The sequence below is a fragment of the Etheostoma cragini genome, chromosome 17 (genome assembly GCF_013103735.1).
Source record: "Etheostoma cragini isolate CJK2018 chromosome 17, CSU_Ecrag_1.0, whole genome shotgun sequence".
Taxonomy (NCBI): domain Eukaryota; kingdom Metazoa; phylum Chordata; class Actinopteri; order Perciformes; family Percidae; genus Etheostoma; species Etheostoma cragini.
In genome coordinates, this window is record NC_048423.1 from 18,217,097 (window position 1) to 18,241,630 (window position 24,534).

The window sequence follows — 24,534 nt, forward strand, 5'->3', positions numbered from 1 at the left end:
ATTGAGTTCATGTAAGCATGGATGATTTTAAAACAGAAGAGATTAATCAAAACCTCGTTGCCTGTATGGTTTTATGTGGGAGCCAAATGTTTGTTACATTTTTCTATTCAACCAGTAACATTTTAGGTGGCCCTTTGTTTGAAGAACAACACACCAAGAACATTACATTTGTTTTCATGATTTGTTCTTTTCAATTTGTGTTGTGCAAAGAAAAAAAATGTTAGGCTAAATTGTCTCCAAAAAACACATCAGACGCTGCTGTTGCTGGAGAAGTCTCTTCATATTTTTGATTTGCTTGACTTTACTTAACACTGTTGTTCCTGTCACAGACAGTTCAACCTGTCATAGCAGTTCATCAATGATGGCTTCCTTCCAGCAACCAATGCAAAGCAGCAATTATGTTTCATGACAAGTTGCCCTACGTTTTAAGACAAACAACCAGCGTCCCGAATATACTGTTTATGATATTTATGAAGCAACACTTTTGTTCGGTTTTACTTTTAAGCTATTTATATATTCCCTGAACTTTCGTTTCAGCCTATGAATGCTAAAGTGTGTGATCAAACTCTTAAAGAAAGGCATAACGATTATAAAATTAGATTACATTTTTTTAATGCAACTGGTGACATGGACTAGTGCAGTTTAAAGTAATTTAAAGTAAATACAAAAGTGAAAATGGTTGATGTGATGACATCATGTCAACATGGAGAGTGGGCTGAGAGCTTGTACCAACTTGTGAATACCGTGAGGTGGCGTTATAGTCGCAGGGGGCTGCTCTCTGTAGACTGAAGGAGGCTCAGCTGTACATTCACGCCATGGACTTGTCAAAAGAAAAGTTAATAAGAGCATCAAAAAGAAACGCAAAATCAATCATGTACCTCCAGATCAGGCTTCAACATTTAACATAATCATTTAATATAACTAAGATGATTTTGGTGTGCACTGATTTGCGTGTAAAATGTGATTTAAATCAATCTAAAGGGTCTATTGCTAATTGATTTGCTTTTAGAAGCCAACCTCTAGATTTTATCGTTTTTCTTTGTGTACTGTGTTAACTTGAAGGACTGTGCGCATAGCTGTAAGATAATTGAGAAAATCGACTGTGTGTCTGTATGTGTATGTGTGTGTGTGTGTGTGTGTGTGTGTGTGTGTGTGTGTGTGTGTGTGTGTGTGTGTGCGTGTGTGTGTGTGTTACTGCTGACCCTCCCAGCAGACAGTTGCCTGTCTGATCCCCTCCTCAATTTGCCAATCGAACATCATCAAGGTCCTCTTAAAAAAATGGATTTCTTGCTCTGGGTTTGAAGGAAATGCTAAAAAAAAGGTGAAAGAGAAGTATACCTGACGTGTTTGCCTCAGCTACCAGCAGCAGACGGAGTCCCTCTAAACACACACCTACCTACCCACCGGCTAGGGAACTGCCTGCATCCGATAAGAGATCTAGTCGACAAATTCAAGTGGAGGAAGGGGGTGTGGAGTAAAAAGTAGAATTGTAGAGAGGGAAAAAGGGAGAAGAGACATCGAGGGTGGGGAAAAGGTCAGGGACACGGGGGGTGGGGGGCTTTGGTTATCGAACTGCCAGACTTAAGGAGAGTGTGTACACCAACGGTTTGGCAGACGAAACCAAGGAGACGAAGTGAAATAACCAGCAACCCCCTCTCCCCAACACAACATATCTTTTTCTCGCAAGGACTACTGTGGATTTTTAAACCTTTTCGACTTCTTCCAAAGACATTTTTTGTTCTTTGGTGAAGTCCAGGCAACACAGAGTAGCATTTGGACGTGCGTAATTTGGAGAGTTCATTGCCGCACGTCGTCAGGATGCGCGTATGTCCGCTGCTGGTCTTCCTCTGTCTGCTGTGCGCTGGACGCGCTCAGAAGTTCTCTGCTCTCACGGTAGGAAGAGCTCATAACTCCCAGAACACTTCTCAGTCCTATTAACTTGTAAAAGAACGATTGAAAGTGAAGGATATGCTTGTGCATTCCATGCGTAAAATGTCGGCCAAAGGGACCCCGTGTGGCAAATTATTTCATTTTTACGTCAGTCATGTATTGTAACTATGAAACAAATCTTCCTCTAATTTTCAGAAATACTTACTTTAATGAAAACAATACAACATTTTAAATCCATCCTAACAGCGTTATGACCCATGCTGACAATTTTTTAAAGACAATTTCTATCCAAAAGAAGAGGCTTTGAAACAAGTTTGAATATGTTTATATCTGAGTTTAAGATTGACTTTAGAACTTAAGAGATCCCCAGGTAGAGGTTAGCTTTAGGAGAAGAGGTCTTTAGGTTCTCCTGTTGTGTCCCCGTTTTTTCAGGGTCTCTGCACAGTGTGTCTGAGAAGGCAGCGCTGCTGAATTGCCTGTGGGAAGTTCACTGGTCTGGTAGCAGCGCCAGTGCGCTTTGGTTTTAGTGCCTTAACCTGCCTGCCAGTGTCTTGTCTGCCTCTGTGCTCCTCACTCTTGTTGTGCCAGCAGCTCTCTAGCGGCTACTCGGCCGGTGTCAGCAGGTCTGCCGCACCATACACATGGCAATGTTTACAGCAGCAGGACCGCAGCAGCAGCAGAGAAGTGCATCCTGTCCATTGACCTTAAACTGCACATCAATAAAGACATATGAAGGAAATTTCATGGCCAAGATCAAGTACAGGTACAGTAGACTACTACAGAGGAAGAATAGGGATAGGAATGTGCACTGGCTTCAGCCCTTGATTTAGAGGATGATGTGACAGCTGCCTCCCCCAGAACCGTTATTTATGGTCCGGATGAGGATGCCTTAATATCCAATTGGAAACAAATGACCATGACTCGTTAACCTGCAGGTGAAGGGTCGGAGATCCTTCCTCCCTGATGGCACTATGGAGTTGTGGAATGTTGGAGGATGTGTTCGCGCTGAACAGATGCTCCATCTGAATCATTTTTACCATGATCCACACATTTACACACACACACACACAGCATGAGTGCAGATAAAATGATTGTTTCTTCATTGAGATGTCCAGGGTAATATTATTTACCCAGAAGTTGATATAAAGGTTACACAGATGCAACTAAATTTGTCAGGTATGAAACAGCATCCACTGTGCTCTGGATATGACGGTAAGCATGAGAAAGGTCTCCATTTCATTGCATGTTTTAGTGGTAACTGTGTCCGACCTCCCCACTGTGGCTCATTAGACCTTTATTGGAATAACACATGGAGCAGTGGACTTGTGAGTGATTCATAGCTCATTGTATGAATGACACAGGAGAAGTTATTGTTAGTGTCAAGAAGAAAACGGCTCCATGTGATATTTTGTGCATATTTGAGGTCGGATAGGCAGTTAAATAAATGGGATATTGGCCCAGGTTACTCATGAGGCAGACTTTTCCATGGTTTATGGAAGTATGAAACTGTGTGTGAAAAGATGAGGGAGAATAGAACATTTGCTGCCTCTCTTTTAAACTTGGGGAAAGCAATTTTAGGATAACATATGGGCTCCATTTCCCCCTATGCTTTTATGAAATTGTGCACCTGCTCAGAGAGGGTTTCTATCAGTGGCCTTTCACACCAGCTCTCTTTCTTTTTAACATATTTCACACCAATTAAATTTTCCTTTAATTGAGTTAGTAGCCTGGTTAAAGGCTGTCCCTTTCTTCCCTTTCCACCATGCTGGAAACTAATGATCCCCTTTGCATCCTTGCATCCACGCAGGAAACTCCCGCCAAGGCCATTTAACACGTTTGCCACGGCTCACAGCTGTGGCCCCCATTGACCCTGCAGGGCCGAGGTGTGAGGGGCCTCTCGGGGCTCTGGAAGCGGGGGCCTTCCAGCCCAGAGGGCCCTTATCAGCCTACAATGTGCACTCTGCTGGAGGCTCGCCTCCTCCTTACTCCATTCAATCCCACAATGCTGTGGAGCCAGGGGGAGGTAATAGGATTTGATTTGTATAATGGTTGGTCTTGGAATAAAAAAGTTTCCCTTACACTCAACCAGACTCGCCCTCTCTCGCCTGTCTCTTGTTTCTTTGCCAACCTGTTGTATAATTTGAGCAGATGCAAAAAGCAACTTCCAAGAGAGATCACGCAACAACAACAAAGATCATGAATGGAAAGAGAGCACAGTAAAGGGAAAGAAAAATAGAAAAAGCGAGAGCTAAGACAAGAAAAGCACTTAAGCAATAAATGGTTTTGAGTCACAATATGTGTTCTATCTTGTATGAGTCTCCTTTTATGATAAATCGGGGTGGAAGCTTATGCCGCATGTAGCTGAGGCGGAGGCCATCCATCACTCCCCACCGGTTGCTTGATGCATGATGACGGTGCCGGCTTGGAGAGGCTAGAATGAGACATCAGGGGAATGTCAGGGGAATGTCAGGGGAATGTCAGGGGAATGTCGGGGCTCTGCTGCGGCCTCGCCCATCCATCACCACAGGCCAAAACACACAGAGATCTGCAGCAGACAGCTAGCTAACATTAGCACAACCCCAGTCTCTGACACTTCTTCCTCTCACTGGCTTTCACATCTTATTTGTTCTCCTGCGTCAGTGTGGCCAACTGTGACTTTGAAAAAAAAAACTTGGATGTCTGATAGTGAATCTGGGTGGCTGATTTCATGGTTGGCTGATTTCATGGCTAACTGATTTTCCACACCATGTTTTTGGAGCTTTATCGTAAACCGGCAGGCACTTGGCGCTCTGCTGTGTGCTGTACAGTGGACATCTAGCAGGAAGCTGGGCTGCTGAATGGCTCTGTTTGGGTTGTCAGTCTGCTGGCTTGCAGGGGCTTATGCTGATAATGCTGGTGTAGTGTGAGCACTGGGGTGGGCAGCATGAGCCATCACAAGGCTGGCGGCCCACTACCAAGCATGGCTGGATGCACTTTGACACTATCAGAGCAGTTACTTGCTTTGGATGGTTGCAGCCTTTGCAAAAACCATCCTCAAAACAGCCTGTCACGCCTGCTGGACTTAATGTGAAGGGGTGAGCTTTGAGCGACAGAGTGGAGGGTGAGAGGAGGTCACCGCTGCAGAGAGATGTCCTAACTAGCGTGGGAGGACAGGGGTTGAGGGTGGGAGGGTACCGACGGGAGACTGTCAGTTAGATGAAATGGTGCGAACAATCCCAAAAACTCAGAGACACTAACTAGGAGGGGCAGTTAGACGTTAAATCCCCAGTTTATACAGAAGACAAAGACACGAGTAGCTGTAGAAAGAGAACTAGAGCACCCTACTATTGTTCTCTAATTATTATATAACTATTCATATCAAAGTATAACAGTATTTATACTAAAGATCCCATTAGGTAACAGGTTCTTAGTTGATGAGAGACAATGTGGCACATGTTTCCAACCCATTGAGTAACTAAGTCTTCCAACCTACCCCTCTCGAATTCAGTGATGCGAACTGGCAACTTCTTCAGGGATTATGTTAAAAGTGAAAAGAGCTAACTTAAATGGAAAATCCTCTACAGTGTGTCAAAACCGCATAACTATCAACCAGTGATACCCAACCTTTACAGATTAAGGCCTTAATGTGGACGTGAAATGGATTTTATCTCTCAGATTGTTCAATTTGAAAGTGTTAGCAGCTTAAAAACTAGTATCTGTAGTGAACTGGTTACCTAGGGTTAAAGCACATCCAGCCTGGGACCTTAGTTGCTCAGTTGCCATTCCTACTTCTTTCTCCTACCCATTTCCTGTCATCTTGCTTCTGTTGCTATTGAATAAGGGCGTAAAATAATCCCCAAATAGCAATATAAGATTTTAGACTTTCTTACCCCTTTTATTATCTGATGACCCCTTAGATTTATCTTGGGACCTTTTGGGGGGTCCCAAACGCCCAAGATAAATACCTAGACTACACTGTAAGTCGGCCTTGCCAAAAATAAATGCACTACTTAATTAGTTCCCTTTAGCCACAGGAAATGGACATTATTTACCATTCATACTCTGTTATTCCCAAAGGACGAAGAGAGATTATTTTTGATTTTTCTGTCTAGAAAGATGAATGTTGAGACTTGGACACAGGCTGTTCTTGTGACGCAAGCAGCTCTGGAGTGCCAGGATACTTTTTTAAAAGCCTGTGGAGTAAGGGATCGTAAAGAAAATAGTTTTTAGAAAAATGTCATTCAATCCGAAAGACTCGTCTTCCCTCCCTTGCGGCTCCTTTTCCGATGTGTTTGAACGGGCCTCTCCTCTCGGACCCCCCCCCCCCCCCCCCGATAAGATTTATGAGCAGCAGGGTTGACAGAGTGGGATGTACCCCCCCCACCCCCCATCTGGCCCAGGGCGAACCCTGCCAACCCTCTTCCAGGTGCATGCAGCTCTGCTCGTCTAAATGCAGTGGGCTGCCACCAAACCTCATCTCTCACTTCATTTGTAAGATGTCAGACACAACAATTTTTTTAAATTGGGGATCATCCCACCGCCTTCCTGATTCTGTGTTTTTTCTTCTTGCTCTTTATCTAGTCACTTGCAATGCCATTTCTTCTGATAATTCATTACAGATGCAGGCTTAGCTTTAATTGAGGGCTTTGAATCTTTGCTTTGTGCCACAGACTGATAAGTGTCTGTGTATGTGTAAGTAAAAGAGGGAAAGTTTTTCTGTTTGTGTGTCTGCTGGGAATAGTGGAGAGGGCATTCAGACAGATTGTAACTATCCGTGCATCCACTGAAAACCAAATAAAGAATAGGATAAAAGAAAAGTGGAAAACTGAATATGTACAAATATTTTTAGACAGGAGAAGACAAAGAGAGTCCAGAAAGATATTTATCTTTGGATATGGTGAAAACAGCACCTGCATAGGCATGGTTATAGAGTTTGTTTTTTTCCACTCGGCCCAGGTCATTATTCCCCCAAACTGAATGAATCATGCAAACTTTATGAAAACTCACACTGTAGCAGCACAAAGCTGCCTGACATCTCGTTTATTCAGCCACTTTATCATTCACTGTCTTTTCATTCATTGTAGCAGTCACAGCTTGTTGCCAACCCCCCTCACCACCGCCGCCGCCCCATTGTGTGGCCTGGCGAGGGGGTTTCATACCACGGTGGCAGATACAATGGTGGCATTGACACAGGTGATCCTGTGCGTTCAGCCAGGAGTCTTGTTTCTTTTTTCATGGCTGAGTAAAACATCCTCAGGAGTGATTCCAGGTGAACGCCCATGCAGACAAAGAAAAGAGTAAGAGTCAGTCGAGTCTTCTCCAGCCCTTTAGACAAAGACAAAGCACGGCTGCACCCTGACAGGCTTGTAGTGACACTGCCTCATAGTTATGCGTTGCACTGTTTATCAGTGCTTTCCGGTGTATTCATTAAAGATGTTGCTTTTGAATATTCTGATACATTTTGAAACAGAATGAACAATTTTTTAAGGCTTTGGTAATGGACATCTGTTGTGTGACTGCCTTTTTGATGTGGTAGTCTGTTTTTATAAAATGCAGTTGCCTTACACAAGTTTGAAGTTTCAAATGTTTTGGTGCATTAATTCCCCCCAAAATGGCTCATTTAGAGGTTTTCTATGCTTATCTCCTGCTTTCTTGCTTCTGCAGTTCCTGCGGGTGGATCAGGATAAGGAGTGCAACATGGAATGCACCGGAGCTCCCAGCAAGCCCCTGTGCGCCTCCGACGGCAGGACCTTCACATCCCGCTGCGAGTTCCTCCGAGCCAAGTGCCGTGACCCCCAGCTGGAGGTCATTCGAGGGCAATGCAAAGGTCAGGTCATGAGTCACTCTTCAGCGCCGCCTGGCGCTCTCGAATGCGCAGAGGGGGTCACAGTAGAAACTTGCGGGTTAAATTCATTTCAGCATAATTGATTCTTTGAGTGCTGGGAGGACGAGTGGGGTTGACAGTGAGAGAGTGGAGGGGGGTTGGGGGTTGCTGACCATTTCACACCATTTGTACTGATAAAGAAAATCCATGTTAATTTGTCAAAATACTCACATTAATTAGATTTTAGTGGCATTCATTTTCTTTGTTTAAGGTTTTCATGAAAAATAAATATGAAGAATTAATGGTCTCTTTTTCGTAATACTAGAATAATACTAATACTGTAAAGATGTAATACTGTAAAGATGTATGTATGTGACCGAGATGAAAAGCAAAAGGGGAAGGAGAGCCGATGAGGTCAGGCGGCTCACAGACTACCTCATTGTTGGTCGTTGTTGGATGGAAGAACCCAAACACCCCAATGGTGCAGCCCCGAACCCTGTCACCCCTGCCCCCCTAACTAACACTATACTGCCAGTTCATCGCTCTACAGACTAGGGACAATGCCCCATTCTTACACATTACAATATTAGATCACTAATGCAGGGAGCGTGAGCGTAAGCATTTGCTTAAAAAGAAGGCTCATATGATGGAAAAGCATTCCGCGATTTTACTCTTGTTCTGAGTCTCTATGGTAACGTCTCTAAGCGGACATCTGGATGTGGCGGACAGGGCTGCGACACAGAATAGAGGATTCCAGCTAGGAAGCTGAAAGGGAAGAGAATCCATGAAAGTCGTATTGTAAGCGTCAATAACGCTGGGTCTATAAGAGTTCGGACCCCCCTCTGCTTCTGGACGGCCGGGGTGAAAGACACAGCAGCAGCAGCCGAGTCAGCAGCCGAAGTAAACCAGAGGGCCGGTCTGGCCTAAAAGCACAGAGATGGGATTGTGTTTAAGGATGGTGAGACTGGCACCACTTTTGTTTTCTATCACTGCGTTCGTATGATTCAAGTGTCCTGTCATTTTTTCCAGTCAGCTTTTTTAGTCGGAGCCCCCAAGAGAAGGACGATGGTTTTGGGTTTTTCCACTGGAGCTAACTTTAGAGCTCCACAACTTGCTGTTTTTATCCATCTGGAACATCCAGCGTCTTGTCCCCCCCCCCCTCCTCGCCAGTGACTGTGATACACACACACACACACACACACACACACACATGGTCAATCTACCGGTAACCATGCCAGCGACATTCAGCTTCCTGACCAAACTGCTAAACGTTTTTCAACTTAGCATCATTGTTTTAATGTGTTTTGAACCTGCCAGCCAGTCAGGCCCCGCGAGGCAACTAAATGCGTCCCACCAAGTTACCATCAAACCCATCGCCGCCCAACATTTCCTGAGAGTTTGCACAGCTGGTGGTGGTGTTGGCCAGGTGACATGAAGCAGCTGTGGAATGACAGGATGAGCCATGGCTCTGACAGAGGGATGTGAAAAGACTTAAGGTGCACATGGGTATAACGTTGCTGACTCACATTTATATTCACAACATAGTTAGAGGACAGCTCAGGCTGAAATGAGTAGACGTCGAGATTTAAGAGGAGAGGAAGACAGACTCAAAGACATTAAGGAAGGGTCAGGTTTTCCCCGTGCATCAGCCCTTTTCTTGGGTGACTGGAATGTTCTACAGGAGCAGCACGAGCTGCCTCGCTCCGTAATGGCTTTACCACCAGGCACTGTGCAGGCTTGTCTCAATTGCTTCTAATAGGACCCAGGGTGTTGGTTCAAGTCCCAGCCATACAAGTATCTGCCGCTTCCGAAATTGTTTCCCCTCCGTCTCACCTCTTTCCTTGCATTTTTCTACCATTCTGTGGCATTCAACATCTTCTGCTGGCTTTTTAAAAGTATGTTGGTTTCATAGTTGTGCATCATAAGAAAAAAAGCTAAGCTGTGGGTTGAATCATGGGTCTCTGTGATGTGTCGTGATTGTGGTGATTTGTGGTGCTCCTCAGATACATCCAGATGTGTAGCAGAGAAGAAGTACACAGAGCAGCAGGCTAAGAAGCTCTTCCCGCAGGTCTTTGTGCCTGTGTGCAACCCTGATGGCACATATAGTGAGGTAACATACATAAATGATACTTGTTTTGAATATGAGGCAAGGCTCTAGACTCAGGAAGCCCCATTAAAAAGAGTAACTCTTTTGTATCCACTTTTTGCAAGAATTCCTGCATGAATTGAATTAATTTATTAACCCTTTCTCTTTATTTTTCCATCTTATATATGCCATTTCTTGTGCTGAAAATGTGTTTACATGTTGTTTTAATTAAAGGTTCAGTGCCACAGTTACACTGGATACTGTTGGTGTGTCACACCCAATGGCCGACCCATCAGCGGCTCAGCAGTGGCCAATAAAAAACCTCGATGCCAAGGTAGGTAAAACCCCAGCAAAATGTCTTATAATGTATACAGTAATGTTTGTTATATTTGCAGTTCAGTGCACTAGTACTGGCATCTCATTTGTTAACAATAAGCCCAATTTATGACACATAAAATTTAAATAGCATGCTGACTTGTACTAGAATGCGGTGTCTGTAATATTGTGAAGCCATGAAGCTATATCAAATTCAACACAGCAAAGCATGACATTCTGTGTTTGCGGGGGGTGTAATCTTCAGTCCTGTGGGAAGGTGGTCAGTGACTGGACTGAGGGTTTGAGGGCCACCCGAGGACTAAGCGTTGCTCAAGGCTGGGTGCTGCCTGTGTAAATAAGCCGACTAGGAAATCTGTGCTGCAGAGTTGAGCAACAAAGTTAAACTGTAAGAAATGTAAGTGTTCTCAGAGGATGGCGTCTGCCAAACAATCAAATAACCAATGCCACATGTCCTCCCAATGCGTCTCTGTGGGGCTGCCTCGGAAGTCACTGCTGTCTCAATAGTGAAAAGCTCCAGTAGTAGCAGCAATAGTTAGTATCGTAACTGCCAGCTGCTAAATCATAGCTGTGTACATGAAATCTAAACTGTCAGAAAATACATCTCCACTGGCATGCAGTGTTTGGAGCAACTTCAAATAAATTAATAACATTTGAAAATTAAAAAGACCGAAAAGAGTTTCCCGCTGTGGTTCAGTCCTTTAGTCTAGTGACTGTTCATTCAAAGACACAGGCCAATTCTCGAAGGAGATGAAGATTTATACATTTTATTATTATTAAGGTTAACATGAAAAAGCTGTGGTGGTAAATTTTTAATTAAATGTTGCTTTGCAGGTTCAAAACAAGAGAGAGCTACTACAAGAGAGCCAGGTAAAGCAGGTGAGACTTTAATTAAAAAAAAAGTGGCACATGGACTCCTTTATGTGTGCATGCATGCTTTTGTGTTTGTCCATGTGTGTACCTATCTTAGCATGCACGTACATGTGAGTGTGCATTCATTTATATCTCTGTCTGTTTGCCTACATCTGTGTTGGAGATGTGCAGGGTGGGTCACCTGTTAAGGCTTGCCTTTTTAATATTTTGTCAATTTGAGAGAGTACGAGCAGCCTGAAGGCTGATATAAAAGCAGTTTGTTGAGTAAGGAGAGAGGCTGTGGTGAGCTTTAATGCACACCGCCAGCAGCTACAGCACCTATAACCGTCTGCTGTCCTTAACCAGGCAGCCAAACGACCAGGGGGCAGCCAGAATGTAGGAATATGAATTGTCATTCTTCTTCTCTAACTAGATCTCGCTTGGCCTTGCTTTTTTTCAGCACCAGTGTCATAAGATACAAGGAAATGTTCACACTTTATCCTCCACCCTACTTTCACTCTGTTTCTCATCAACATCTACCCTCTTCAAAAACTAGAACCACTAAATTCCCCCCCGGCTCTGCTCCAGATACTGTATATCTTGCTCTCATCTTGTGAGAGATGATTTGTTTTACTGATGTGATTTGAAGGCACACTAAGAGAAAGTGTAATTTGGGTTGATTCCGATCGTGTGTGTGTGTGCGTGTGTGTATATGTGTGTGTGTGTGTGTGTGTGTGTGTGTGTGCGTGTGCGTGTGTGTGTGCATCCACTTGTGTTTGTCAAATGGGTTATTCCTGTCAGTGTGACATTTACGTCTGCGCCTCTCGCTCTGTAAACAGTCTTGGGTATAGTGTGTGCCTGAACCCGGCCAACTCATTACACATAGATCAAGTGGGAATGCAAAATTTGAGAGAGGAGAAGGGATGGTGGGAGAGGGAAAGCAGGAGGAAAGGAGGTGAAGGGGGGCGGGGGGTTGTGGTTCAATCTGAACTGGTTGGATAAACAGGGTGGTGAAAAGAAGAATAAACTGTAGATTTGTGGTGTGCCAGCACTGAAAATAGCAGTGATTGCATCAATATTTTGATTCAGCAGAAGCCCATCAGTACTGTACCTTAGCAGTCCACAGCGGCCTTTGCTGCACTCTTATAATCAGAGTATTGGTAATGTAAAACACCAAATGCTTTAGCTTGACAAATTCATTCACATGTTGGAATCACATGCAGCTGACGACTGACAAACAGCAGTTAAACTAATGCCTTATGACCACAAATAGCGTGGGGGTTTCCTGGCAGATGCTAAAAGAGGTGTTACAGTCATGTAAAAGGCCGCAAAGTAAAGATCGGTCATTAGTGGTTTATCATAAATCCCAATCATAAATACACTTTTTGAAATGGCATTTCCATCCGTTAAGTGAGCAGAGTAATAACATGTCTGCCTCAGTCTGTCACACAAACTGACTGTGTGTATTTTTATCCACCAGACATGCTTGAGAAGATGAACAGCTGGCATAACAAACTTGCAATAAATGTAAAATCCTGATATAGCAGTGGAGAATTCATTGTTAAAGAAAAGAAGTTAAAGCTAATTCCCTGTTTGTGGATCCACCCATTAGCGGTGCCCTGACTCATGCATTAACAGAGCTTTACTTTGAGCAGAATGACTGACCTATGCTGAGGTTAACCACACCTTCAGCCGTGGTTTTACCCTAAGCGGCCCGAGACCTCCATCCCCCGCCCACCACCACCACAACATATCAACCAAACAGAGTCCAAACAAACACAGAGCTTGATTCTCCCACTGTGAAATGGTTGTCTCAGTCTTGGCTACTGCCTTCTACACCTCTTATGTCTCTTCCACCTTCACACAGCTCTCATAACTCAAATGCAGGCAATGGAAGGATGGAGAAGAACAGCAGGGGCAACTGGTCCTCATCTTCTCCTCATCCATTTCAAGTGACCTCAATCTGTCCTCCAAAGCATAATGATACCTTGTTGCATGATGTGAAACCATGGGAATATATGACCACTATCTCCTCTCTTCTCTTACTGTCTTACTCTCAACACACACACCCCTCTCTCTTCGTCATTCTCCTCACCTCTACTTCTGCCTCCATACTTCTTAGCCGGGCAACGTGCAAATTTCATGTAGTTAAGTGTTCTCTAATCTATTTTACTCTCGTAATTGTAGTCTCCTTGCAAATATTCTCCATTCTAAATGCAGATGAGACTGGCCTAGTGGTGGATCCACATCCTGCCGGCGATGAAGAAGGTGAGCTCTCATATGTGCGACTCTGAGTAAAATGTGTTTGATGGTGCGCCCGTGTTTACTGAGATGCCACTGACTCAAAAGAATTGCCTCAAAAAATCCTCAAAGGGAAATGGAGCCTGGACATAAGGCAGTTATAACACCATGCTTCAAAAAGGTCATTGTGGAAAATGTGATAGTGGAACACTTTTAAATAGTTAAGTTTGCAAGATTTGATTAAATGTAAAAGGAAAACTAAAAGGCCAGTGTTACCATGACTTGTGTTTTTTTTTGAGCTAATGGTCATACCAGATCAAGTAAGCCAGCAACAGAGCCCATTTGTTTAAACATTGCCTTTTTAATTTGTAGAAGATGAATGTGTCATTTTGTCAAAAGTACATTTTTAACAATTCACTCAATTACTTTACATAAGTACAATTAGTAGTACTTGTGCTATACTTCAGGTATTCCCTTTTAAGCTGATTTATACTTCTACTCCACTACATCTTGGAGGCAAATAATGTACTTTTTACTCCACTAAGCTATCTCACTGCTCTTACTGGTTACTTTACATAGATGGAAATACCCAACCCATATGAAGTATATAGATAATGTTAGCTTCAGTTCAACCAGCTGCAACATTAAATGCTACTAATACAATAAAATAGTACATAGTACAACGTCTGAAAGGAGTAAATCTGCTTTTACTTTTGGTACTTTATGTATGTAGAGCTGTGCTCTAAACTTTCACTGGATTATTTTTTATAACATGATATCCTTTAAACTCCAAATGGCACACAAACCTTCCAGCATTTCTGCTGTAGTTCAATGGCAATAATCCTTCACTGTGAATGGGAAGCAGACAATCACATTTTTCCAAGTTGTATTTGAGCACTTTTCTCAGCCTTTTACACCGTGAAAGAAGTTCTATGATTTCATGTTAATGTGGTTATTTAAAAAGACTGTAGGAGACTCATAGTTTTAGTTTACTTCCCTCTCTTTTTACTGCTTTATTTCTGTCCCAGCTGTCATATTCAATTAACTTTCCACCTCCACTCCCACTGTTTGAGATATGATAACCTTTATGTGCATTTTACAGCCTGTGAGATTTGGAACCACCAGGTTTGGCGCAGATGATAAACGAGTGGGTTTTCGATTGAAGCTAATAAAACTGTCTTGGTGATTTCTTTCAGACATCATTTCCCAGTACCCCACTCTGTGGACGGAGCAGGTTCGCAGCCGACAGAACAATAGAACCAGAGCACCATGTGAGTTCCAAAGACCACTTTTTTTTGAATGACGGCAAACGGGTGTTTGCAAACCTCAACTGAAAGCACTCTCTGTGTTTTTCTTGCTTGTGTGAGCAATCATGGCTTGAGGTCGTTCCTGTCTTTTAAGGACAGATGGTGGCTTGTGAAACCAATACATCTTTGGTGTTGGAGTGCGTCAGGCTTTAAAGATCTGCTTCTTTGTGGTTCTTCTCCTCTCAGCTTATCTGTAATTATCAGCACATGGCACAAACACAGGATCTCCTATTCTTCTTTCTGATCCGTTCTGGTTGCCCTCTTACACACATGCATGTTTATCTTATTGAACAGATCAGCTGCCTCGTTGCTCAAATGTTGCTTTCTGCATAAAACAATGCAATTTTGAGGCCTGCCTAGATGAAAACCCTGTGTGCATGTGTGCATTTGCGTGTGAATCCCATTATCATAATTTACAACCAATAAAAAAGCCTGAGAAATGCAGCATTTTTGGTTTTGATTACCATGTGCTCTTTGGGGTATTTGGGTGGGAAAAAAACACCCGCTCCAACAAAGAGAGTCCATACGGAGGAAGTGGAGCGAAGAGAGTCGGTTGAGAAAGCGGGGAGGCATTTCATTTGGTCTCTTTTGTGTGGTTAAAGATCTTTAATGAAAATAAACAAAAGAAAAGGGATGTGCATAATCCCGTAGTAGCTTCCGAGCCTTGAGGCGAGCAGCGAAAAGAGGGAGAGATTGGCGATGAAAGCCCTCATGGCCAGAAGAGCTCTACTTTCATCCCTGAGTTTAATGCTCAAATCTCAGTTGGAGTGCTGCACGGCAGAGACGAGGCTGCTGCACAGAAACAAGTCTGATTAGATCCTGCTGAGGCTCTTCAAACCTCATCTTTCTCCCATCGAAGCCGCTGTATTCTCTGTACGTAAGGATAAAAGAAAGTATCATGAAGCATTGCATTTTCCATTGGAATTTTGAACATGTAAATATATAGATCACTGGTACTTTACAGTACCCTGCAGTAGTACATGGTGTGTGAAGGTAAAGGCCCGACTGACCACTGTTCTGCTTTGTCTTGTCTGTTTCTCTCTCTGTCACACACAGAGGGCAGTTGAGTGTCCAAATATTTACTTAACTTGGGGCACAGGGAGCTGTACTTAGTCATTAGCCCGTTAATGTCCGTAAACAGTGCCACGGGGGGCTGATATAACAGTCTACACACTGTCTCCGAGCACTCATCCTCCACCCCTTTGTCTTCTCCTCCTTCTCTTCCACAATGATGAGAGCACTGCATGCATTTGACTTTTAAATAGAAGTTAATTCAAACATATTGTATGTTATATAAATCCAAAATATGTTAGCCAGATCTGATAAGGAGTGACTGTTATTCCTAACTTCAAACAAACCCTCTTCTTCACCTCAAGTGTGTGTGTCTGGGGTGTGTATTTGCCAAGTCACACAACCTAGACCACCTAGGTGAATGCTGTCTTTATTGTGTGTGAGCGTGTGTTTGTGTGTGTGTATGATAAATCCACGCCTCCACTGATTCCTGTATGACCTCTTCACAGCCTCATCCTGTGACCAGGAGCAGCAGTCTGCCCAGGAAGAGGCGAAGCAGCACAAGAATGACGCTGTATTCATACCAGACTGTGCCCATGGAGGACTGTACAAGCCAGTCCAATGCCACCCCTCCACCGGCTACTGCTGGTGTGTGCTGGTGGACACGGGACGGCCCATACCTGGGACTTCCACCAGGTGGGAGAGACCTCACCTATGGTACTTTCACCCTAATTTACACAAATTCTTGGAATTTATTGCTTGGTTCTTTGTGGCAAACAAACAAGCCTGTTGTAGGAAATAGCAGGTAAGTAATTAATAGCCACCCAAACAGAGTAGAGTAGCCAATTGTTATACAAGCTGACCAACTGGATTACCGTGCTTCATGTTCTTTGTTGGCAAATGTCTTCTGCACTAAATCTCTATTTAGAAAAAATTGTAAGAAATAAAGCAACAAAAAATTTCTTTTTTTTAAGAGAAATGCACATAAGTCTGCCATAACCAGACAGATAGACATCTCCATTGCCAATGACACAGAGTGACCCAGTGGTCTGCTGAGAGGCAGGTCAGAGGTCCGTCAGGCTGGCAGAGTGGGGCACTGGTACCCTCTCATTGAGCAGCGAGGCTGGGTATCAGATTAACAAGGCTTCAGGCTGAGTGCCAGACAGCACATTAGTACACATATGGAAGCATGGATTTTCCCCCCTTCTCTCTCCTTGTCCCTGGCCTGATTTTGGCCCAGTCGCACAGCACCAATCGTGGCTCTGCCGTCTCGTCAAGGGAGGCCGTGAAAGCTTCCTTGTGTCCCACGCTCCCTGTCTGCCTCGCTCCCTCTATTTCTCTCTCTTAACCTCCCTCCCCCTTTCTGTCCTCATACCAGTCCCAAATCCTCTTTTTGGATGTGATTCACAGCCTCTGGTTTGCCACAAAACAATTATTTGAATCCCTGAGATTTAACTGTACGCTGGTAATTGGAAAACATGGGATTCCTCTCTGATTTTACAATGAGGATACCATTACTGCAATCACCAATCCCTTTAATCTATTTTACTTTGAATGAATTGGCATTTTCTGATTTGGTAAATTTTCTGTCCCAGGTATGAACAGCCAAAGTGCGATGGCAATGCAAGGGCCCACCCGACTAAACCGAAGGACCATTATAGAAGCAGGCATCTCCAGGGTAAGTCTCTAAAGACTGGTCTCTGTTTTTCCTCTCTGTTCAGACCACATGAGGAAGCTTCAGCGGTCGGCCTCCAACTGCTGCCGCGCTTTCAAGGTTGTGATAACAGTGCGAGTGTGTGTGTTTGTTGACATCATTAGCACTGTTGGTCTTGGAAATGTTTGATAACGAGTTGAGGATTGCCAGATACCGCCCTGCACCGTGCAATAAGCAAGGAGACAGAGACGGATCGGGGGGAGGATTAGTCTTCAACTGATATTGAAGATGGAGGATAGTGGGATGATAGCACGGAGGAAAAACAGCAGGCAGGAGAGGTAGAGATAAGGGATAGGATGCCATTGGCAGGTAGTGATAGAAAGACTGACAACAGTGTAGATAACTAAATTGAGGGTGGGAGAGGAGTTTGGGGGTGGTGGTCATGGGGTGAGCTTAGGCACAGGTGAGCTTGTTTGTTGTGTTAGAAAGATGTTTGCTAATCGTGACTTGCCACTATAAAACTGCAGAATTTCATTTGTGATATATTTGAGTGGTATTTACAAATGTATGGGACTAAAAACAGATAAAATGATGTGTTACATTATTTTGAGTAGGATTTGGAGAAAGGTGTTTTCCCTGAAGTCCCTTCCTCCAAGAAAAACAACAGAATCATTCTTTTCACAAATAAAATTAACATATGCCTACTAAGGGTGCTCCAATTGATCAGTCACTGATCGTTATCGGCCGATAAAGGCTTTAAATAGTTTGATCGGCGGTCTCCATAAAGGCCGATCAGATGACGCACTCGTGAGAAATGTTTTTACTACTAGTGAAAAAATGTCTGCAGTGATTGAAAGGAATTTTTTTAGATTTGGAGCTAGGACAAAAAGCTAAACAATTACTGACATATTCTCTAAACATGTGTGACTGATATGTCATGGCTTTTATTTTCAGTTCAATACAGCTGGTGGACAAGGCTAAAATACTTTACACCTCATGCCTTTTCATCTTGACATCCCAAGATATGTGAAATGTTTTCTTTGCTCTGCACATTTAAGTTCACTTTAAGTTTGTGTAAATTTACAATGAAAGCTTTTTTAGGTGTTTCTACCTATCTAAGGAAGTAGAATGTTGAACGTTTCCTGTCAATAAAAGTTAACAGTTGACAATTCACAATACATTATTTTCTGTTAATTTTAATACATATACAGTACATTGTTGTATGCCATGATAAATAGAAGTCTTCAAATACACCCAGTGACCGGCGATCGGTATCAACCAATGCTGCTTCCAGCAATCAGTGATCCGCCTTAGAAATCCTGATCGGAGCACCCTTAATGCCTACACTCAAGTGACAAAGGAGAAGGTTGGGGGGCTTGGATTGGTCAACAAAGCAGCAGACTTTGACATGACCACTGTTTGTTTCCCATGTCCTACGAATGGTCCGTGTTGGTTTCTCTTAACCATGACCATCATCTGAATCTGAAAAATTATTTTAACCTAAACCACGATATTTCTCTAATCCCCCCCATGAACCTAACCATAGTGGTTTCAGATCAGTTTTTTGAGGGAACTGCCAATATGGGCTGTCAGATCAGCTTATATTTGATTTTGGAAATCAATTACACACTATGTATTTTGTTCTTTAATTTGGAGGACTTGTTTGAGAAGACTGTCATGGCTCTCACAGTTAGGAAGACTGTCTGGATTCTAGTTTCCCTAAAGAGTGATTTATTATTGATTCGGTCATGTGAATCTAGACGTTTTACCATGGTTTAGAACAGACAATTTTACAATGTAGTGAATGGAGAGCACTCCCCTTTGTTTTCATCACATTTATAAATACTAGTTTTTATCAGTTATTGCATGACTTGTGATCTTCATAAATGATTGAATGCTTTCACGTCCTGCGTACAACCAAATCCCAGTTTAAAGCTGAACCGTGCTTGGCAAATTCACTTTTTTTCTGGTGGTTTGGTCAACATTTTAATAATCCTCCAGCAAATGAACAGAGTTGCCACTGTTCCCGTCCCATCCACAACTGTTTATGTAACAGTGTGCCAGGCCAGAGCTGTGCTCTCTGCTCGCAGGTGCTGCATTCAGCAGCAGAGCAGCACTCTGTCTCAGCCCCGGCATCGAGGACTCTTGTACAGTGTGTTTTAAACAGTGGGATAGACAGTAACAGATGAATGCTCCTCAGACCAACAGATGTTACTCATCTTTGCCAGTGGCACTGGTGGTGTATATTATTGTTAAGATATTGAGCAGGAATAAGTACAGTGTGTAACTGCGGAAAGTGTGAAGTGGCGATGGGATGGAAAACAGCCGCGACTGTCCCATGAGAAAGACCTCAAGCCCAACCAAACACCTCCTAAACACATAGTGGTAGAACAGAAAAAATATACTTATTCAGCCGTGCAATTGCCTCAAACAGACCCTCACACAAGTACACAGACTTCATTTTATACGTGTCAAGAAAATCTGCACCGTATCAGCCAGGTCTGCCATTATAAAATACACCAGGACACAGTCAAAAAACACAACATCTTGTTTTCTTTATGAGCAATTGCGTCAACGGCAGTAAACCGCGTTACTGTATGAACCAGGGATAATTATAAATGTTGCCTTCACATTGCTGCAGCCCATTTGCTGTTGAAGCGCTGGTGTTGAGAGGTTTATGGGGCGAGATGCGAGAAAGGAGAACTTTGCCCTGAAAGGGGCAGGAGAGGAAAGCTGAGTATTTGGCTAGCTTTCTCCCCAGAGCAGGATCATGGGACAGCATTGGGGCAGCCATTGGGAGCTGCGGCTGTGAGTGCTGACAGGGCTCTGCCCCATGTGGCTGCATAGAAAAACACTGCTTCTTATTGACAGTAGCACACAGGCACACACATGCAAACATGCACTTACTGGCCAACTTTTTGCAGGCAGCTGATATATGGAGGCATATGAATGGTGGTGGAGATCTAAGCTTTTCAGCAATAACAACATTTAATCATTTGAGGCTTTCTCAACTTGATTCCATTCTGCATCTGTCAAAATTGGGCATTACATAATTATAATCCTTATGGAATATGGAACGAACTGAACGGAAAAGGGTCAGACACAATTTCCTTTGAATGACAGTAGAAACATTTGTGTCCTGCCCCCAGCTTGATGGTGCCCAGACAGACAGAAGCTGATCTGTCCCAACGAGAAAAAACTCTGATCCCAAGAATAAGGGACTAGAGCCTTACCTGATGGCTTCCCATTTGAATGAACTGCAGACATGCTCAGATTCCTGCAGCATTACGGAGAGGACATGTGCTCGCGTTGAAAAACACTCAGCCTCAAACAAGGCCAACTGCATCCCACAAACCTCTCTTCAGCCAGAAGCCAGATAAAAAAACACTTTGCCTTACGAGGGTGCAATTGAATGACTGTCTAGACAAATTTACCACAAGAGCTGCACAAGGCACCAGTTGGGCCATTAACAGGTGGGTCAGATATGTTACTGGGCTATGGCCAGAGAGGGTCTACTAAAACTTAAGTGCAAGTCTGTTCAGCATGTAAAGTAGACAGTGGAACAGTTTGGACATGTGAATGTTTCAACCCTTGGCCCGGTAAAGGTTGCTATAGCCGCCCTGCGCTACTTGGGAAAGGTGTAGTGGAGGCTGGGTGCTGGGTGTTTACGCCGATGCTGGTCGCCACCTGTTAGAGAGGAGCAAAGCATGCTATTATCTCCAACACAGGAGAATCTGGCCCCGCAGGCCTGGGCCATAAAAAGAGTAGCAAACTGTGGAGAATGTCTTCTTCTCCACAGGCTGAATAGCAGAGGGAAGCCGGACTGTGAGAAAACAGAGAAGAGTAAGGAGAGGAATCCAGGAATCTCTCAGGCCTGCGTAGCCTTCAGCTCTTCCAGAACAGCCTTGGCCTACTCACTCTTAAAACTATATGGCCAAACAGACAATTACTATCGGTAGGGTCATTCCCTTCCAGTTGTCCCTCACTTAATTTTTTTTCTTCATCATTCTGAGTAATAATGCTTTGCTGTACCTTATAGGTTTATGGGCTACTTATCATTTATAGGCCTATCATTCTTTTCTATGGTTGACATTTCAAATAGTGATCCCGACACACGCTTAAGATCAAGTGTTGAGTTGTGTCTTTGGATGCATACCTTTTTAAATCAGACATCCCTCAGAAGAAATCCTTAGTAACAGTGTGTGTGTGTGTCAGGACTGTATTTGGTCCCCTTGATGTCTTAGGTGAATCTCAGGTGCTGTATGGAGCCTCTTGTCCATACATACAATATTCAGTTACATTTTCTGTACTCCAGCTGTCAAAACCACTCAAGGGCCTCCAGCATGATTGGCAGGTACCCTCTTCCTCCTCCAGATGAGGGGAGGTCTGACACTTTATGAGAGGGAGTAAAAGACAACTGTGAGAGTTTTGTTTGGTTATATGTTCCTCCTCTGCCGTCTTTATGTGCTATTCACGTTAAAAATACTTTGCTTGTTACATGACGTCCCTCCCCAAGCATTTATTAGGCCACCTATCACGGCAGCATTCCACATTGTTGTAATGCTGTTGACTGGGGGATAATCTTTCTTTGTTCGCTGACATATACGTACACCTACTCCCATATGAACTGCATAATACATGCTCACACACACTCATTCAGGTGTCTGTGGTTTATTCTCCAGGTTGTCCCGGGGCAAAGAAAACAGAGTTTCTGACAAGCGTTCTTGACGCGCTGTCAACAGACATGGTGCACGCCGTCACAGATCCAGCATCCGCCGGAAGGTATAACACATGGAAGTGGATTTGGTTATCTTACAATTATTGATAAACACCAATAGGTTTAGTCATTTGCCAAAAAGGCACACAAGTTTTCTGTGATTTAACTCCAGTGATATTAGTTGTTTTAGAGAGTTGAAGTGATAGAGGGACGATTGTTAGCTCACAAACTGATATCTGTCATTTAGGATGGTTGAGCCCGACCCCAGCCACACCTTGGAGGAGAGGGTGGTCCACTGGTACTTTAGTCAGCTGGACAAAAACTCCAGCGGCGACATTGGAAAGAAGGAGATCAAGCCTTTCAAACGCTTTCTGCGCAAAAAATCAAAGCCAAAGAAGTGTGTGAAGAAGTTTGTGGAGTACTGCGACATTAGCAACGACAAGGCGCTGTCTCTGCAGGAACTGATGGGTTGCCTCGGGGTGACCAAAGAAGAGGGTGAGCTAAACAACACAACCAAATGTCTAAATGTGTTCTCCTGCACCGAATCAGTCTTCTAACTTGCATATTGGTGGATAAAATATAATGATCATGGCAGTAGGTTTAGGTACCGAAAAACCCAGCATTGGTTCCCATATAACCAGTATCTACTAGAGTGGATCGCAATGCAGATTTTGGTGCCCTATTTCTTAAACTTTGCTTAAATGCCTGCGCTTCCCTCTGTTGCTCCAAAACAGCCGTTACGAGCAACTGAAGCATCACTGCACGTGATGCTAGCAGGCTAGCCTACCATTAGCTAGGAGCTGCTTTAAACACAGTTAAAGCTTGAAGCTAAACTGTCTAAACTGTGAATATATTTAACTCATAAAGATTCTAACACCGGGATGTGAAAGAGCGTGCAACTAAAGACACAGTATAGACTATGGATGTAAAATAAATAGGCTGCACTTTTCAAGACACCATGGCCACTGCCGCAGTCAGAGGACTAACACCTTAGTGGTTCAAGCGTTTTTTAGCAATTGTATTGGGGAAAAAAACAATTCCCAACCCTACATGGTATTTAGATGGTAAATTAGAATCAGTGTTACATTATTTTTAATAATTGATCGTTTACTAACACCCTCCCCCAAACAGCAATTGTCCATTCACAGCAATTTTAACTAGACATGGGCAAGCTTTGGATTTTTTCACATAAGTATGTCTAGTAGCCTACGTCTGATAAAAGTTTGCAGGTAGTTTTGTGTATTACCTTTCAAAACCAAAACGGATGTTTGTACAGGAGCAATGTGTAAGTAATGGATGTTGCATCATTGCAGCACTGGATTAGCATGATATCGTGTTTGTATCTATCAAAGGCATTATTAAAACCCCTTTGTAGGTTTTTTCAAACACTGAAAAGTCCTTTAACAAACTGATGGCGCTAATAGTAATTATGTAGCTCATACAATCTGATAGCAACAGTTGTCACTTTAGCTGGCAAAGTTGGTTGCGGAATAGACCCGAGAAGCCTGCTCTAGTCTAAATATGTTTTAAATCAAAGGCCGATTGTTTGAAAAATTGCTGAGAATTTTCAGTGGTAAATCTTTCTGTGGTATCATTGGGAGAGCATGACAAAGGTCAGTTTTCCTTTATTGAGGGACTGACCTGCATTATTCAGCATATTTTGGTTGTTGACTTTTTTTTTTGTCTCACAGCGGCCAAACCAGGAGAGGGTTTATCTTCCAGTAAACTAGTAAGTAAACTACTCCCCCCATACTAGTGGAAAAATGTATTTACGGTATGAGAAATTGGTGCCACATCTACAATCTGACTGTAATATTGTTAAATATCTGTTAGCGGTGACTGAGTCAGGAATATACTGTATATTCAGTGTGTCATTTAAAAAAAAACTTGTCAGCCTAAGTGCCAAGAATCAAGAGCATGTGTTAAACTTTAATTTCTTCTCCTCAGAATCCCTCGAAGAAGCAAGGCTAAGCCAGCATCTGAGATTTCCCCTCCCGCATGGAGAATCTGGCCTTACTAATCGGCAATGATGGAAACCATAGCATTTGCACTTTGTACTTAAAAAAAAAAAAAGTAAATTCACTTTGTAGAAATAAGGTATTTAAACAGACTGCTGAATCTGTGAATGATGTAGTTAGCTTTGTATGTCCTGACAAACAAAACATATTTAACACATACAATGTATGTGTCCTTTGTGTGTCTAAAAATGATACTTTTCAGAGTTGTACAAGTTTTAATTTTTGATGTTGCATTTTGTGCTCCTTTCCCCCTTGTACTTTTCTTTTCACGTCGATGATGGTAATGTGGATATATGAATAGTTTGCTACAATAACTTAGACCATGCCATCATCGTGCTTTGTACAGCAGTTTGAAAGAATGTTTTATACATACAGCATTAAAACAAACGTCCTACATGTTCACATATATTCATGTTTATTAGAAATAAAGAACTCTTTAATACATTGTGTTTTCTGTGGGTCTGCCAGTCTTAATGTGTCAAAGGCTAATTGGGACAGCAAGTTCTTTTTTTACCTCTCTAATCCAATTAGTTGTCCTACATTTTCCTTCTCGTTATATAAATCTTGTAACGTCTTTGCCGTTTAGTGTTTTCTTGCTGTGTCTTTAATAAAACACCTTGTT

The 24,534-nt window shown here is 43.0% G+C and overlaps 1 protein-coding gene and 1 long non-coding RNA gene across 6 annotated transcripts; one reads left to right on the plus strand and one right to left on the minus strand.

Annotated features, from left to right (window-relative positions):
* Positions 1–1,178: 1,178 nt before the first annotated feature.
* Positions 1,179–24,354, plus strand: smoc2 (SPARC related modular calcium binding 2). Of its 5 annotated transcripts, none has more exons than XM_034899159.1 (13): positions 1,179–1,893; positions 7,534–7,696; positions 9,697–9,803; positions 10,014–10,113; positions 10,947–10,991; positions 13,152–13,232; positions 14,402–14,476; positions 16,033–16,240; positions 17,119–17,201; positions 21,860–21,959; positions 22,142–22,389; positions 23,586–23,623; positions 23,842–24,354. In XM_034899159.1, exons 1-13 carry the CDS (start codon positions 1,819–1,821, stop codon positions 23,863–23,865), a joined length of 1,347 nt encoding a protein of 448 aa, XP_034755050.1. In that variant the 5' UTR covers positions 1,179–1,818; the 3' UTR covers positions 23,866–24,354. The 5 variants fall into 5 exon arrangements, with proteins under 5 accessions (XP_034755050.1, XP_034755054.1, XP_034755051.1 ...); XM_034899163.1 differs by having other exon boundaries at positions 10,947–10,982; positions 13,185–13,232; XM_034899160.1 differs by having other exon boundaries at positions 1,548–1,893; positions 16,033–16,219.
* On the minus strand, positions 11,495–17,995 carry LOC117960886. Its single transcript, XR_004660258.1, has 3 exons — positions 17,883–17,995; positions 17,051–17,056; positions 11,495–11,507 (listed from the first exon to the last, which is right to left on the minus strand). It is a non-coding gene; the product is annotated as an uncharacterized LOC117960886 (long non-coding RNA).
* Positions 24,355–24,534: the final 180 nt, after the last annotated feature.